This window comes from Copadichromis virginalis, linkage group LG9 (genome assembly GCF_057382275.1).
Source record: "Copadichromis virginalis isolate Kocher_CV1m ecotype Utaka linkage group LG9, C_Virginalis_male_GT1.1, whole genome shotgun sequence".
Taxonomy (NCBI): domain Eukaryota; kingdom Metazoa; phylum Chordata; class Actinopteri; order Cichliformes; family Cichlidae; genus Copadichromis; species Copadichromis virginalis.
The window spans coordinates 25,705,702-25,724,209 of NC_140626.1; the positions used below are offsets into that span (position 1 = coordinate 25,705,702).

The 18,508-nt window shown below is 39.5% G+C and overlaps 1 protein-coding gene and 1 non-coding gene across 2 annotated transcripts; both read right to left on the reverse strand.

Annotated features, from left to right (window-relative positions):
- Positions 1–222: 222 nt before the first annotated feature.
- cpa6 (carboxypeptidase A6) lies at positions 223–17,870 on the reverse strand. Its single transcript, XM_085468476.1, has 11 exons — positions 17,573–17,870; positions 15,179–15,254; positions 10,772–10,896; positions 6,185–6,299; positions 5,650–5,751; positions 5,465–5,569; positions 3,492–3,602; positions 3,002–3,092; positions 1,614–1,816; positions 1,390–1,474; positions 223–1,127 (listed from the first exon to the last, which is right to left on the reverse strand). The coding sequence occupies exons 1-11, from the start codon at positions 17,686–17,688 to the stop codon at positions 913–915; spliced, it is 1,344 nt and encodes a 447-aa protein (XP_085324602.1). The 5' UTR covers positions 17,689–17,870; the 3' UTR covers positions 223–912.
- Positions 7,384–7,456, reverse strand: trnaa-agc (transfer RNA alanine (anticodon AGC)). The gene has a single exon. It is a non-coding gene; the product is annotated as a tRNA-Ala (tRNA).
- Positions 17,871–18,508: the final 638 nt, after the last annotated feature.

Consider the following 18,508-nt stretch of genomic DNA (forward strand, 5'->3'; position numbering starts at 1 on the left):
AGGGCTGAAAGCGTGACCTTTAACCTTCTTGTAGATGTTTGCATGAAAGCTATTAGGAATGAATTATTTCTAATGATGTCAGTTGCAGCCAGAGGCCAAACTAAATGAAAATAGGCCAAAACAAAATGTACACCTGTAAAAGCGGACAAGCAGAAAGGCAAAGAAGACAGAAATTCAATTACAAAAAATATATTTTGTTTTATAAAACAACGTTTATTCAGGTCAGACACTTAAAAAGATCTCATGATAAGAACATAGCCAAGCACAAGTAAACATTTCAGACACTGTCTTTTTCCATGCCTGAGTAATGACACAGTAAGCTGCTGAGGTCGCAGGTCATTCTTTCTAAATGTTAGTCTGGACCAAATGAAAGAGAGAAAAAAGATCTACACTGAAATTTACCACTCTGAGCATATTTATTATTAGTAATAAAGGTTTTTACGCATTTTATGAAAATCTAGAGTGGCACTTGGTAAGAATATTTCCTAGAATAAAAAAAAACCAACCAGAATAGAAACAGGCTTAAAGATGTTGTTCTTTTTAAACTTGTATTTAATAAAGCACATTTTAGAAGACATAAAAAATATTAGCTTTATCTTTACCATAAAAGTGCTGCTGTAGCATAATGAGTGATCGCATGACCACTATTCACTGTAAAAAATAAACTTTTTTTTAAAAGATGCATTACTTAAAAGATCCTGTAGGGTTCAAGTGTTTTTTTAGTGTTTGGTTTGTTTGCACACAAAAATACATCACCATCAGCTGTTATCAGAAAAAGGAGAATAAGATGAACGACAAATTCAAATTCACGCTCTGAGGATCTTTGTCGGTTCTTCGCTTGATAACATCTGAGCGGAATATGAAATCTCAGGAAAATATTAGGTGCTAAGATAGGTAAGTCGGAGGGTGTGGTCATATATATGGAAATTTCTCCCTATCTGTCTTGCACTTCTTCAGCACTCCTGATGCGATGGCTTTCACGGCTCTCATAGTCTCAGTGCAGGTTGGCTTTATTAGGGATTCAGGTAGAAGGAAACCAAAATATCCCGTATCCCTCAACTCAAATGCAAATGCGTAGGGGATCCCGTTCCTGTATGCCCAGTCGATAGAGCTTCCTGAGCTGACGTCTGCAAGGAAGTGCAAAATAGACAAGGGTAAGGAAAGCTTAAAACAGGAATACCTTAAGTTAAGTAGCTTTGATTTTAAAGCGTTCCATTTCTGTTGCTGCAGGTGAGCGTTTAGATATCGCTCCTCTCTAGAGCAACATTCAAGGCAACTCTGAATTGATCTTGTATATTAGAAAACTGGCATTTTTCTCCTAAGTTTAAAATGAATAACAGCTCATTTCCATTGCCAGAGCGCAATATTAGAAGGATTCGAGGAACTCACACAGAGTTGTGGAGGCAGGTCCGTATCTGTACTTCACGCCATAGGCAGAGTACAATGCTGTCACTGCATTGTGAGCTGCTGACTCCTGGATGCATGAAAGCAGAAGGCTAGCTCATCTCACATACTGCATTTCTTTAACACTATCAAAGGATCTGTACTAAGCAGCTCTCTCAGATTAATTAAAAAAATAAAACTCAGTGAGTGTTAAGCAATAGATATCTTACCACACAGTTGAAGTTGGGGATTGTGGCATACTTGTAGGAATATGGGTAAAGCAGCATTTGTGCATAGGCATGAATGGATATGTATGCTTCCACGCGTTTCTTGTGCTTGCGCAGGAACTTAGCGACAGCTTTGACTTCAGGTTCAGATTCGGGGAAGGGACCGCAATACGTGTCATCGCACGGATGAGAAGAGGCACCTTCATCTGGGGAAGCAAAGGGAGAAAGGATGAAACCACGTCATCATATCTTCTAACCATACCAGGATGCTTTAAGTGGCATCCTTAATCCAGAAACAGTGACCAAGCAGTAAGTGTAAAGAAATGGAAGTAGAGCAGTAGTTCGCATTGTTGGCACAAACTTTCCTGCGGCGTTTCTGCGTGGAGCATGTGTGCGTTCCTCCCACAGTTCAAAGATAAGTGTGTTTGGTGGATAGGTGATTCTAAATCGGCCACACGTGTGGCCATGTGAGAGGGGGAAAAAAGAGCTTTAGAGAGCATTAAGAGCACAGAATAAAGTGCTGTGTGAATGTGTGTAAATGGATGAATGGGGTTTGTTGTGTAAAGCTCGTTGAGTGGTCAGTAAGACTGGAAAAGTCTAGAAAACCAAATGCCAGCGTGAAGGGGAACTAATAAAGACACAGACTGAAATATGATCACATTATAATCCTTTGCAGACAACCTTATTTCACTCACCTTGACCCAAAAAAGTAAAGAGAAAAGCATCTGAACACATGCTGGTTTTAATTAAAGCTGTATTTTTAAAACTACGAAGTAAAAAGGGCTTCTAAGGTGACTAGTATTAGTCTGAAATGTGTTTGTTACTTTAGAAATTATGGGAGAAAAAAAGACATATTTCAAAGTTTATTTCAGGGATACTTTTTCTAAGGCTCAATTATCATGAAGTACATTTACACTTGAAAGTCCTTCTTAAATATATCTATAAATAGCAGAGGCAAATGAAAAACCATGAATTTCAGTCAGACTGAATGCTATCTTTGGGCTCACTCTGTCCTGTTTCATGCCTTTTTACAGCAGTCCATTACTGACTAATCAAATAGACTATAATTCATTTAATTATGGTATATTTCTCACACCATTTCCAGACTTTTATCATATATTTTGCACATATTCTCAAACTGTCATATGCCAGAACTCTAAATGCTGTGAATTCATGACCGAGCGTTCCCTTGAAGAGATGTTCTTCATGAGGTATAAAGAAATCTTCCACTCCTGTGTGTCTAGATGTATCACAAAAAAACTTTATTCTATTTTCAGCCTATGTCCTCACTCTCTAGAGAATAAATGAGAACAAATGGATGTAGTTGTTCCTACGCACATAGGGGCACATATATACTCTTAGTCAGATTTGTCAGGTGTTATTTTACCTACCACACCATTTTACTTTCCAGTTTCTGTTAGCGTCCACTCCCCTGCAGTGGAACTTGTGATTTTTGGACCGTGTCTTTCTCCAGAACCGATCCTGCAGGCAAAAAGAAAAACAAAAAAAAAAAAAACACGTTCTTGTCCACTGGCAGTAAAACACATCTGAACAACAGGTTCATTCTTCCTGCATGCAGCAAAAAAATATAGACAATTAAACATAAATTAAGCAGCATAATAACATGTAATATCATGTAATAACATAAATTGCATTATTATTTCTCCTGTTTATACGTAGACATTTTTTCTTTCTTTAAAATTATTCTACAATCTGTAGGTGGAAAAAAACAAGCTTCCAGCTTCCCTTCTTTGCCTTGTTTTTAGCAAGCAATCCAAAAAAAATGCAATAAAATGTATATGTAAAATGTGCTTCCCCTCTAAGAAAAGCTTCCTCTCAAAAATGTACATATAGAAAGACCAGCAGAAAAGCCTACAGTACCGTAATCCAGCTGAAACGATAGCCATCCACATTAAAGACAGGCATGATATAGAAGTTGAGCTGGTTCAGTAGTCTTGTCATCACAGAGTCATATTGGTATGAGTTGATAGCCTGTAATAATAATATAATGTAAGTCCAGTGTAATTATAAAACATGCTCAACTGAAGAGGCATGTACTTGCAGCCCCTTCTGGTTGCACTGATAGCCCAGCTCTCTCAGGGCAAAACGTTCATACGTGCCATCACAAGAGCATTTGCTGTGTCTCCCAGCACAGTCTCAATGTGGAGAAGATACCGGGAGAGCTGGACAGGGCGGTGGAAGGGTATCAGGATTAGTAACTGCTCCTTTGGGCCGAGAGGAGCACTGCCAATGCCTCACAAAATGACTTCCACGTGCATTTATCTGACCAAATTTTGAGATTCAAACTCCATGAAACTTATAAGGATGCTTGATTGGCATTTGCCAGAGCGGCCTCACAGTGAGCACATCTTAGAGATGCCTCAATTTGTCTGTGTTTGCCTGTCTGTGACCACCACCTGCAAACTTGTTCTCTTTTTGGGGTGTTTTCTTTTCCAAAATTCTGGAAAAAAAAAAGATGTCCACACTTTTTCCCCCCAGTGACCCTAATACTCTTTTGTGAATGCGCCATTCTGGAGGAGCCGGATTACCTGTGCAAGCAGAATGGGCTGCAGGTACTGTCTCATGCTACCATAAGTGGCAGGGACGTGAGCAAAAAGCAAGAATGGAGAAAAATCAGTCATTAGGGATAAGGAGAGAGCAAATGTCTGTGACTACCACCTGCAAACTCGTTCTTTTTTGGGGGGTGGTCTTTGTTTTTGCCTCTCCGGTGCACTCGTTGTCACTTTCATTTGCATGAAAGCAACTGAAATTGATTCACAAAGGTTTCTGCATAGATTGATATCCCTGAAATTTAAATGACTTTATGTTACACTGTGATGATCAAGTGTTCCTTTAATTATTTCTGAGCAGTGTATCCTTTTTATATTGTATTCAGGCTCATTATCTATTGTGCATTCAAACAACTGAGTCTGACAGCATAAGAGGATTGGAGCTATGAGACCTGGGCACTGGGCTAATGCTGCTTATACCTGCCTTTTAACCAGACTGAGGCCAAGGTTAATGTGCTTAAGGCTTGAACAAAGATGGCACCCTGACCTCCAGTGGCCTCCCTCTGTCACTACACCACAGCACATTTGTATTTCCGTTCATCATGAGTCCATTTAAGGTGAAACAGTCATGTATTTGACTTTTGCCTTTCTAGAAATTTGAACTGAACCATCACACCGGAGAATGTCAGTGCAACAAATCATTGTTCTGTGAACGGTAAGGTTCAGTGTAATACACTTTTTACTAGCTGATGTTTAAGCAGTTATTTACACCTCAAAATAAGAGGATTTTAAAACAGCTGGTTTTAATGCACCTCACAGGTAACATTCAAAAAACACTCAAAAAAACACCCAAAACAATCCTTTGGAATTCACTTGAAGTCAGCGCTCTAGCTTTACAGATAACAGATTTTCCTTTAATTTTCTTTACTTTCTGGCACTTATTGTGCTGGACTGTGTTGAAAATCCCACTCATCTGGCATTTAAGCATTATAAAATGAGCCATTAAATGTTCTTGCAGTTAATGTCTGGCTCTGGTCTGGTACCGTCCTCACTTCAGAGAGCACGGAGACTTTAAGGGTGCAAAGGAACTTGCGTAAATGCCTGTGTTATTTCCAGCATTTTAGCTGTAAAGTGTTTTCTTAAGTATTTGGATAGCTGTAAATGACAAGTGAACAGATGTTGGCGCTTTGATGAACAGACCATATGTCACAGATAGCCTGAATGATGATCTACAGCAGGCAATCAGCGGGATATACATTGTGTTCCTGTCGAGGCATTTTTCGCGCATACATCAAAGAAAGAAAATTGTAAAAATTAAAAGCAATCTGCAGACATTATAAGCACCTCTTTAACAAACCACTGGCAGAAGGCAGGTCCTATCCACTCTCTGGCGTGAACACCACAGTCGATCCACACAGCTTTCTTCTGGAGACGACGTTTCTTTCCTAGCTGACAGGACACGAGCATTTTTAGCTTTAGATTAGGACAAGACAGTGTGTTTGTTAGTTTTAATGTGCCTCCTCTCCTACCTGAAGCACATAAAGCGGTCTTCCTTCATATGACTTCCCAACAGAGAACACGTCAACCAGATTGGGGTGGGTTGTGTTCATCATAAACATCCAGCTCTGGATCTGAGGGACAGGAAATGATGCAGGGAAGTGGATCTTAAAAGACTTGTTTACATAATTTTCAGAAGTAATTACTATGCATTATTGCACATCTGTGTGCTTTGTAAACGTGTGTTGTACATTGAGGGAGAGGATGAAAGCTCAAAGGACAAAAGATTTGTCCTCTGAGCTATGCTGTTTCATAGGGCTTGAAAGATTTGCAAACCAGGAGCCTGATCAACCTGGGAAAATAAACACTCTAAAGCTGTGAAGTGTCTGAAGTGGAGCGCACGTCTCGGTGTGTGAAAGCGCGAGGCCGTGGGAAAGACACATGTGGAACTGTGTAATTGAGAGAAAGCACCCTTAGAGAGGTTTTCTGTTTACCTTGTGGGTGCAATAGATTAGAGAGCAGAGGGGAATGAGAGATAGGTAGGTAGATGTTGGGCTTCATGTCTACCTCTTCCAGAGAGTGGTAAACCTCGTAGTCATACTGAGCCTCTGACCTCCGCTTGCGAGAGGAGCGATATCCCGTCTGCTTTTCAATTTCCTTCTGTAGATTGGAGATAAATACCCTGCGTGAATGAAAGAGAGTGAAGCAGACAAACATGGTACACATTATAACCACTGTAGCATGTTTCCCATCGGCACATTTGGTACTCTGACTGTATGGTGTATGGTTTATTAGACAGTTAATACAAAGATAGAGGAGGGTGTGAACTAGCCAAAGGGAAACATAAGTAATGTAATCTAAAGAATACAGAAACAGAGCTGCCCTATGTCTCATTGTGCAGCTAATGTGTGGAGATTCATATCAGGAAGCACTGAGGAGCATTTTTCTGTAAGTGATGAGTCACTACACTTTAAATTTCCATCCAAATTCAGTCCAAATAGGAGGCTGGGATTTAGAGATTGCAATTCTGTAAAATGGCAGAAGTTCAGGAAAGAACTCGTGAGCTCAGCTCAAAAGTTTAGAAGCCCCAATTCCAAAAATGTTGGAATGCCATGTAAACAGAATGCTTTGTAAATCTTATAAACCAACATTTATTCACAATAGAACACAGAAAAAATACAAAATATTCTATTGATAAAATGCAATTTTAATTAAAAAAAAAAAAAAAAGATAATTTTAATTTGATGGCAGCAACAGGTCTCAAAACAGTTGGACTGGTGGGGGAAACAAAAGGCAGTCAAAACCAGCGGTGCTAAAAAGAAACAAGTGAAGGGACATTTTGAAACTATTAATTATCAATGCATCGTTAATATGACCGGGTCAAAAAAGACCATCTTAGAGAGGCAGTTTCTCACAAGTGAATATCTCTGTGAATATCTCATCATCTACAGTTGATGATAAATTATTATCATATATTTTGGAGAAATCTGTGCGTAAAGGACAAAGCCAAAAATGACATGGTAAATGGACTGATAGTTATATAGCGCATTTTTATTCTCCTGGAGTACTCAAAGCGCTCTATACAACATGCCATATTCACCCAAGCACGGTCCTCTCTGCTTTTAGGTGCTTACTAACTACCATTCACTCTGCGATGGCTGAATTGGAGAGAAACTCTGGTTAAATATCTTGCCCAAGAATATTTGGGGTCCGATCAATAGATGACCTGCTCGACCTCCTGAGCTACAGCCACCCCAAAATGATACTGGAGAATGCGGGCATCGATCCCGCTACCTCTCGCATGCTAAGCGAGCGCTCTACCATTTGAGCTAATTCCCCGCTAAGCCCGAGCTAACTCCGCTCTCATCAGGTTCGCAGGCAGCACTGCATTAAAAACAGGTATGCTTACAGTTTTTCTCAGTCGCTTTGGTGCGTTCTCAGATCAGAATTGAAATTCTCATAACTATTAGTTCAACCTCCACAACACTCAGTCATTTGTGCACATCATAGTAGCAATTTCTCCTCTCTCTGAACAAACTGCAAATGATTTTGGACATGAATCAGTTGCTTCCATACATTTCCCTGCTGCTTTCTGACATTTCCATTTGCTTATGTCATGTCAGTCAAAAGTAATCATACCTATGGATGCTGAATAGTCGTTCCCAATAAAACTAATAGTCATACATCCATTGCTTGAGTCATCACACACAAAATTGTTGAACTAGTTATCACATGCCAAATATTGGCCATCTGTCAAGCAAATCCTATACCTTTCTGTATCATTGTTCCTGGAAATGTCTCCGAAATTGAACAATTGATCTCGGGTGAATTACAGCTGTCACTCATGAGGAGGCGTGTGAAAGTTTAGTTGTAACCAATGACAAACAACTTGTTCACTGTCAATTATGGATGAATCCTGTGAATCCCCAATTGGCAAGCATATATAAACTGCGCAGGAGCTAGTGTGTACCATTTCTACACTTCTGTGACACAAAATGGAAGGTCAGCACCGTGGAAGAGGGGTGAGGATGCGGGGAGGAAGGGGAAGAGGGAGTGTAGCATATTTTTCTTTTGCACAATTCTGTAGGATTACAAACACTTCTACACAATGGAAATGTGAAACGTACGTATTCAGTGTCTCAGTTACTCCCAAGACTCCCATAACATCTACAGTGACTTTACTGCACATTTCAGATGGCTGTACAGGTAGGCCATAGTGCTGTCATCAGCATTTTCAGGTGTCACCAATTGTTTTTGCAATGGGAAACACTGAAATTATAAACTGTCATAGTGGAAACATGACAATGCCATTTGACTATCTTGTTCATAAAGATGGTGTCAAGACTTTTCATTTTGATGGCACTGACAGTTTCATTGACATGGATACTTGCTTTTGAGGTATGGATAATCAATTCTGTGCATGTGACGTGCTTTTGCAGGCTATCCACTAGGTTTTGCAGTTTGCACTAATTGTTTTGGGAAATGCACTAACTGCTGTGCAAATGTTAATGGTGTTCTGAGAAACGCACCAAAGCGACTGAGAAAAACTGTAATATGTCATGGAAATCACTGCATGAGATCAGGAACACTTCCAGATATCACTGTACACACGGTTTTCTGTGACATCCACAAATGGGGGTTAAAGCGCTTTCACACAAGCCACATGTAAACATGATCCAGAAACACTGCCATCTACTCTGGGCTCATTTTAGATAGATAGATAGATAGATAGATAGATAGATAGATAGATAGATAGATAGATAGATAGATAGATAGATAGATAGATAGATAGATAGATAGATAGATATCCATAATCATATACTGTGCATGCTACCGTTGTATATAGTGTATTATCTTACTTGTTTTTTATTTGTACTTTATTTGTATTTTTTCTTCTGATATTTTTCCGTCTGATATCTGTACCTGAGCTGAGGTAAGGCAAAAAATTTCCCCGTCGAGGGATCAATAAAGTCTAATCTTATCTAATAGTGATGATAGATCTACAATGCTAAATTGCACACTGCATCTTTCCTACAGTCCAGACGATTTACTGAAAACATCTGACACGTCATGAAATGAAAAATACAACAAAGAAGACAGAAGACTGTTGAGCAGCTAGAATCCAAGGATCTCATATGAGACAGCAATGGGACAACATTCGTCTCCCCAAAGTCCAGCAGCTGGTCTCATCAGTTCCCACAGTCCCCCACATTTACAGACTGCTATTAAAAGAAAAGGGGATGCTTCAAAGTGGCAAACATGGCCCTGTCCCAACTTTTTGAAATGTGTTGCTGTCATCAAACTCAAAATGACCTTACTGTTTCTTAAAATAGTGCATTTGAGTTTAAATATTTGACATCTTTTCTGTTTTTATTGTGAATAAAATATGTTTACCAGATTTGTAAATTACATTCAGTTTTTATTTACATTTTACATGTCTACATGTTTTTTTAAAATTGGGGTTGTACATTTTGAAATGCATTGTATAATTTCAGTTATTTCTTCTAGACTAACCTTACATTACCACAACCGACATGGTTGTGGATACGTAAGCTTCTGAAGGGACTAAATCTGTATAAATCTTGCACCATGTCTGTTGTTGGCTTGTCAGGGGCTTGGACTGTACATGGAACAAATAACACAGGTGATTAGTGACAAAAGTAATTTTTGATCAAATTACCAGGATGCAGGAAAACACATTTGGAAATAATGCAAACTAATGATAAGCAGGTCTGTATGAGTTTGTCTTTTAATTTTGCTTCTCTCATGTGTTGTTGCCTGTAGAGATGATATCTTTGTATATACAAATACCTGATAAATTGTGTCCCTATTGACTGCACTGTAACTAAGGTCACCCTCTCTCATCGCTTGCAACATCTAAACCAGTTTTCCACCTCATCAATCTCCCTGCTGGTAGGAAGAATCATAGCAGTTATGCTACTACTCTTTATGAATTACGAAATATGGTGTAATTGAGGTTAAACCACAGTTATAAGCATCATTACCTGTACACATACGATCCTTCTTCACCTCCCACCTGAGTCTAAAGCATATCATGTGATCTTTTTCAAAGCATTTTTTATAGCAGGTACGTACTAAAATACATTTCCTCATAACGTCCTTCTATAACAGTTTCTATCCACAACTCCTTTAATGATGCTAAAAATTGGGTCATTATCCTGTGAATATACTGAGATGAACAAAATGAAACCCCTAACCACCCACCAAAGCCTGTCCCCCCCGCCGCGTAAACCATTTTGTGAAAAATCCTCAATCAGTCAACAGACAGTGGAAAAAAAAAAAAATCCTCCTCTGCGCTTCAATTCCTCCCCAAGGACTGAGATGACTGGAATTTTTTCTAGCTGTGGCTGCTTTGATAAAACTCCATCATTTCAGCGCTAATTTTGATGAGGGATGGTGTCGAGAGATGAAAGCGTTGCTTTTTGGAGCAGATTGATAGAGTGTCTCTGATGTACGTGTGTGTCCCAGCTTTGTGGAAATATGAGGGCCTTTGCGTGCAAAATATGGCCTATTCTGCATGTGCAAATCACATATACTGTTATGAGAAAGCTGAGTAAACAACCTTTGGATAACAGATGTGTCAAAGGGTGCATGCATGAGAGTAAATATGAGTGTCCATGCTTTTATACTTACTGATAATCAATATTTTCCCGCTTTAAGCGTGCGTGTAAACCTTGCGTGTCGTTACGTTTCACGTGGACATCCACTGTGGCATTGTGACAGATTAGAGAAGCACTGTTGGGCTGCCAGAAATCCACCTAATGGAACACAGTGAACATATTAGGGTTACAGTGACAGAAACACCCAGCAGTAATGTAAAAGTTCTTACACTGTGAAAGTGTTCTTGGGCAAAAGCAGCCTCACTGAAACGGCAGTTTTATCTTAAAAAGTATCAAATTTAATTCATGGAAATTTTCCTGCTTATCGATAGAAACTTTCCCATGAAAGGTGCCAGGAGTGCTAAAGAGTGAACTGTTAGCTGACCGGTCGCTATAGTTGAGCGTACTGTATGCCAGCTATCACGGTTATTATCACCCAACTTTAATGGGATTAATTTAATTTCTTTGATAAAAACAAATATTTTTTAGTTTGTGTGTGTGTTATGCCGTCTACCCAAAGAAACTCACTAGAAACTGGACTTGCACTTACACAGCAGAGCTTTAGGATTTTTAAGACCGATACCAGTGCTGATATTTGGTGATTAAAAGGTTGGATATGTCAGGGTTATACTCATAACATAAACAGATTTTCCTGACATTTGTTGTGTGTAAATATTTATGAGTCCTTACTGAGATACTATGACAATGCAGTTTTAAAATAATCTTGTTCTATTTTCCCAACTACTCGTGGATTACTCATTTATGCTCAGGACGATCAGCTAGTTGTTGTGTTTGTGGTGTTCCAAACACGTGCTGGACAAACTAATCAATCAATATATTGGACTGCATTCAGGCTTCATAATATTGTGCTCTTCTAACCTAACTAATCATTCAAAGCACTTTACTACAAACCATATTCACTCATTCATACTTTATTCTACACCTTTAAACACTTTCTATCAAATGCAAGCACGCACACGCACACAGTTTTATTAAGACCCAAACAGGGAACCATTCCTACTTCCGTGTTCAAGCAAATTTGGGGAATGATTCAATGGAGCAATCCAGAGTAAATAAACCTCACTTGGCTTTCTCCTCTACTATATGACCTCAAATATCTTTGATAACAAGGTCTTTCAGTACTTATCACGATGTGATAGCCAGAGTCCTAACAGCCAGATATCCTTGCCAACCAAATAAACAAATAATAAACCACATAGTAACTATAGCAGTAAAACTGTGGAAAAAAGCGGAGAAGACGAGAATTTAAAAGGATTTAAAACAAACAGGAAGCAACTGATCTACCAGTAAAAGCACTGTAGTCACTGTAAAGAGATTGCTGTTTCTATGTTTGCAGATGTGTACGCCCTCAGCTGGCTTTCATTTTCTGCATGGGGGGCAAAACATGCACATGCTTGTTAATGTGTCAATTGGTTTAATGCTTTACAGAATGCATACCAGAATAATTTAACTACGTTTAGAGCCAGAAGGGTCAAATACCCTCAGCTGGAATGCATGGTGCCCCTGAGTGCGAACCCCTCTCTATTCCTGCACTTTTATGGTGTTTCCAAATGGTTAAGCACCCCAAATGTTTCAGCACTGCTCGTCTTTTAGCAAAACAAATCCAAAACACATATGCCAGAAGGCACTCAAATGTCCCTGATCAGATAATACAATTCCTTAAGTTAACATTTTATAGCTGTATTTATGTGCCTCAAAGAGGCATTCTTCGTCTGCCTTATAAATCTTTTATCTCTTGATTGTTTATTTGCAGCGTAGCCATAAATTGGATTTGTTTTGTTTTGGTTGATGTAGCACAGACACGGGCAGAACAAGAAAGAAAAAGTTACGGTTCAATAAAAATGGAGCTGGCTCCCCTTAGGCCAGATGAGGTGAAATCAAGTAAATGAAATCAAGTTGGTCAAGGTAGATTTAATATAAGAATGCCAACAATGCTAACGGGGCTGTCTAAGCTGAATTAGACAAGCTATAGCATCTTAAATGCATTAAATCTGTTTGGAGGTCAGTCATACCTGGAGCAATCAATATTTATTCTGAAAACCTGTAAGGCCCACATGGATTGTGACAGTTTTATCCTCAAATTCAGCAACAGCCTGTTAACAAAGACTGTCTCTCCTGCTGTGGAAAAGAGATTTTCCACTTATGATGATGTCATCTATAGGAAAACGCTGAAAGTTCTCTACAAACATATAAAATGATTTCAATATGACAGGAATATCAGTTTCATATTAGCCTGTGGATGTCTCAAACAAATCTAACATGAGCCCCAAAAGAAACCGAAGCTAATTCTTTTTTGTAGCTCCCATCAAGGCCCTGAATGTTTCTGTTTATCTCAGTTTCGTCTCGGCTGTTACAGCTGGAACTGTTAGCAGTTTACTCTATCCGTTGTTTGAAAGGAAAACTATCAGTAACCACGTAAAGCCCGTGTTTTCATGCAAAGCTATCATAAGTGTAATACCCATTTCCATCTCCTCAGCTCTAAAGGGTTTCCAGCTTTTTCTTATGTACAAATAAACTAAATGTTCTCGAGCTTTAAATAGTTGGTCAGAGGAAAAAAGCAATATGAGAGTATTTAACTTTAAGAGCTTGTTCTTGACTTTTTTTTCTATATATTTTGTTGTTGTTTTTTTAACATTTTAGGGAGGAAAGAAATCCTTAGTTGAAGACACTGCCGAGCTTTTTCCAAAATGAGGAGCCCAGGTAAAAGGAGATCTCTAAAAAATGATGCTATTTTGTCTGTGATGCGTCCGATTTTTGACTCACCTGCACCCTGAAGTGTATTCGACCTCATGCCTACCCTGAAAATGAAAAGTTTGACTTGACACTGGAGGCATGGCAGTGTGAACAAGCTACTGAAAACACATGTCCACAGCTGTCCAAACAGTGGCTGCTGCTGCTTTGGTTGGGTGGCCTTGAAGCACCCTGTCCACTGCCCATTCATACAGAAAACTGAGGCCCGACCAGGAACCTGGCTCTCTCTTAGTGTCGCTCCCTACAAATCAAAAAGCATTTACTAAGTACTTCTCTGGTTTTTTTTGTCTCTCTTCAATCCTTTTTCTGTTTTGGGCCGTACTGGCCTGGCGTTCCTGGACCACTTGCGGTAAATGGTATACCAAAGAAAGCTAAAACTGACCACACTGTCTGAAAACCAGGATTTTAGAACCACCAAGGCTCAATTTTTTAAATGAACTCTACAGTTATTATTTCTACAAGCAGACTTTCAAGGTAATTATTCTGTAATAGCAAACCTGTCAAACAAAATAACCCTCAGATTGTACATCTGTGAATATATGAACATAATTAGCCATGGGAAAAAGGTGCACCCAGTCTCCCGTTTTTAGCCTTAAATTTAAGTGTATTTTTGATCTTTTGAGAGCTGTTAGAAGGGACAAAGTGTTATTATTCCTTCCCAACTCCACATTTGCCACCTTTGACTCTGTTAGAGATCCTGGACCTTGATGCAGTTGATCCACTGTCTGAAACAAGCTCCCTGCCTTCTCGCTGTAAACGAACTTTCTTCTAATCTCTCACCAACTGTGCCCGAGGATGGCCGTATTAACGACACCCACTCTCACTGACATCAGCGAGAGACAGAAGAGAAAACTGGTTAAACTGAACATTTGGCTCACATATTACTTACAAATACTTTGACCTCATTATTTGAAACCATATTTAATATGAAGCTCCACCATTCTAACAAGCCATATGCCATATATTCCAGAAAATAAGGAAAAGGATAATAGATCCGCTTTGTTGTTCCTGCTCACAGAGGATGACTGGATCACTGGATTTCTCTTTGTAAGTCTTAATCTTACAAAATAGAGAGTCCTGATATGAATTATGAATTTGCAAACAATTTAGCTTTGCATTAGCAAACTAAAACAATGTATAACGAAGGCCATGCTGTTGGCTGGGGTAATTACTTCCAAATGAATATGGGAAAAGAAGCAAGGGCTGTTGTGTCCTGCGGGGGTTCCCCCCTGTAATTTCAGTATCTTTGAAACACATGTTCATTTAGTTCTTAAGCTGTGAGACATCCAGGCGTTTGACCCAATATGACAAACTCCTTTGTATTTCATCCAATTTTCTTTTGGTGTTTCATATTAAAAATGATTGCCGAGTGTCTCGCTGACAGTATCTCAGTCTCTCAGATTGCAAATGTGTCCTGACTGTGACAGATGAACACACTTGATTGCTTTCTGCCTCATTGAAACTGTCACATCGCCTTGTCGGCCCACCATCCCACCGGCATCGGGGCTAACTGCTTGTCCGTGGCCGATGTTCAGCTGTCAGACATTCATGTGGGCTGAATAATAACAGATATTAAACTTTTAACATGCTAAAAGTATCACATCACATAAATATATAGCACCTAGGAATGGATATAAAAGGTGTACATGAAACAAAATAAAGTGCCAACCTTCATGTGTCCGAGAATTTCTCTTAGGGTCCGGACCTCCTCATCATTACTTGGCGTGATCTTGAAGACCTGATCACTGTGAAGAGAAAAGCTTTTGTAAGCACTTTTTTAAAGTATCCTAAAGTTTTTTTTATGGCTCTGTAACAGGTCTTTGATCCATTTTTTTTTGTTTTGGAAAAAACACATCATTTAAAAAACATCTGGGCCATTGTGTCAGGTAATGAAACTGGCTTTTGTGCCAATAGAAGAGGACACTTCTTAAAGCAGCATAGATTGTAGATGGGGGGAAATGGGTGGGTCCTTTTTCAGTATAGATGACAAGGATCAGACCCCAGCCAAACAATCTGTCTGAGGTGTCATTAAAGGATTATATTTCATCGTTTCCAGCTCTGCAGGTTGCACCTGGAACGAGTCCCTGGCAGCCCTCATACAGTAGCAGCGGCAGCTGCTTCACATTTTCATACTGCAAATCAGTACATCTTGTAAATATGGACTGATGTCATGTATTTACCATTTAAGCATAGTATAATGATCTTTTGTTTCTAAATTAGAAGTAGCAATTAGTTTAATGCATTTGCCTACTTTTAAAAATATAGTTAAACCCTTTTTCCAGCTGTGTAATTTTAGATAAATCCACACAGATAAAACTACAGATAGATATTTAACAATGAGATTTATCTTACTAGAATTAATGGACTCAATGAGATTTAAAACAAAACCCGAGTGAACTTAAGAAACAAGAATACATTTGACTGCAAAAAAGTTAAAAATTACACCACCGAGACAGCAATCATTACACCCCCATACAATTCTTGACATGTTCACAGATAATGGAATAAAAAACTGTAACCCCGCGAACCCTGTGAGTGCTCCTAATCCAGTCTGCAAACCACGTTTTTATGCCTGGCAGCAAAACAAAGGCTCTCTTTTTCCTCACTGTGAATCTTACATCATGTTGCTATTAAATCTGCAGATCTCAGCGTCTTCACTTTACCTTACAGTTAACATGCCGGCAGTATTTTCATTACATTCTCTTTACGATAGGCTTTATTTTATCTGCAGAGAAACCTGTCTGTTTGCCTGGTTTTCACACTTTTCCACCTTCTCTTTGAGCATCTTCGTCTTTCACTTCTTTCAAAAGTCTTTTAATGGTTTGTCACACAGGAAGTTGGGCCCCCCCCTAAACAAAGGTGGCAGTAGGCCATTCTAAAGGTCTGAGCAACAAAGGCGTCTGGGTGTCCCACATGAGTGACTGCCCCATTTCACGCTGCTAAAAAAAAAAAGAAACCCAGCCTGTTTCCACGAAAAGAGCAATGACAGAAGACATACTGAAACACAGTTCCTGAAACATCAGAGTAACATGCGTTTAGAAGAAGGTTCACAGGACTTTGGTACAGTAATATAAGCATGGCGTAAACAAAGACAGCCTTTAGCATCCCAATGCTTTTTAGGCCAAATCATTCCTTCATGTTTTAATGATTCTCAAAGCTGACAGCCTGTTTTTGTTACAAAGCTGGACTGGCAAAGACATTTTGCTTTGTTTCTACCAGCTATGGGGCTAAAGCTGTCCTTAAGTTGTCAGTCTGTTGATTCTCACAGCAGAACCCTTTCTGGGATGGAAGCAATTTGTTTTTAAGACGCTCAGGCCCTTAAACCGAAAAGCTCTCAGTAGTATTTTATATTTAAACAAACTACTCTGAGCCTTCCTCCATTTGGAGAATCCAAATTTCAGTGTCTGATAATGCTCTGTTGATGAATTACATGATATTAAATGAAAAGTTTGGAAGAGGAGGCTTCCAGTTGTGATAACCTCCCTTTTCTATATAATACCAAAACATAAACCCTAGAGGAAATATCTCGTTGTCCAAGTGCCCCCCAAATTTTTAATCTGGGGTCAAACAGTGATATTAGTAATTTAGGCGATGGGGTGCTTTGCCTGCATTCAGTCACATGAACCTGCAGACAGACTGATAAACCAAGACCTTTGATTAAAAAAAACAAAAACACCTCATAGCATTAGTACTAGAAAAACATTGCGCTGGAAGCCAGTGCAGCTTCAAGAATCCCCACTGTCATCTGTGCTGTATTTTGAGTAATCTGGACACAACAGACACGGTCTTATACAAATGCCATCAGTCAACAAGAACACTCTGGGAAAAATTTAGAGCAAACTTAAACATGGTATTATGTCTCAAACGGGAAACATGGATTGTGGAGATGGCGAGCACAAAGGCTGTCTTTGTTCAGTCTCTCATAAGATAAATGGTAGTGTCTGCAGACGACTTGTCAAAGTGCGCCTTTCCTTCACTCTAAACACTTCTGTCTCCCTCTCAGTGTTTACGTGAATGGGAATCCCAGTAGCCTCAGAAATGAATGGGGGGGCATTTCACTCACCCTGCGTAGCGGTTGTTGTAGAGATAGCCGAGGACGGGACACAGCACGTTATTGCAGATTATCACCCAAGTCAGTAAAACCGATGCGCGAAATGCTCCCATGTGGTCCGGTGACATTTCTGATCAAAGACGGAGACACTCTGAAGGATGCAAATAAACTAAAACAAAAATGGAAACTTGATGATTCTCGGTTCAGCCCACCACCATCAGCAACAGCAGCAGCAGTTTGGCAAAGTCGCGTATTGGCGTGCACTCTCGTTCAGTTCTTCCACTGACGAAAAAGGTGCAAAAAGTCAGTCCACTGAAGCTCTGGAGGGAATTGCAGGGTAGCAGCTCTTTTTAAAATGAGGAGGACCTGAATCGCGTGGCTCCGGTGTGGGCGAAGCCGGTAACTGGATCCCTCTCCGGTGCGTAATGTGCTCTGAGAGGATAATGAGCTTTAATGCCAGCCGTTAACCCGCGTCCGCCTCAGGTTATTTTTTTAAGGAGATTTATATATGTTTTAATTTTTAAGTGATGCATAAAGTTCTGATTGAATTCACCTCTAAACTTTAAGAGAAATTTTCTTCCAGTGTGTTCAGCTCAGGTGCTTTTTTGGTGCCGATTAAACATCCTACATCCGCATACAAACAATACACATGCTCTTCTCACAAGTAATTTTCATCAGCGCTCTGATCTTTTTTATACTATTAATTGTATCCCCTGTAGTGAGAATCCTGTTACAGTACCACAGTGTGCACCTTTAGGTGGAGCTTGGTATGAAAAAGAGGAGTCTGAGCCAGGAGAAGAACAAGAAAATGCTGAATCCGGAAAACAACATGAGAGGACTCTCATTCAGACCCGAGGAACCTTCTGAGATCCTAAACCTTCTGCTTTCCTGTTTACTTACATCTCTGTACTCTGAGGCCAGTGTCATAATAACCAGCTAGCATTTCTG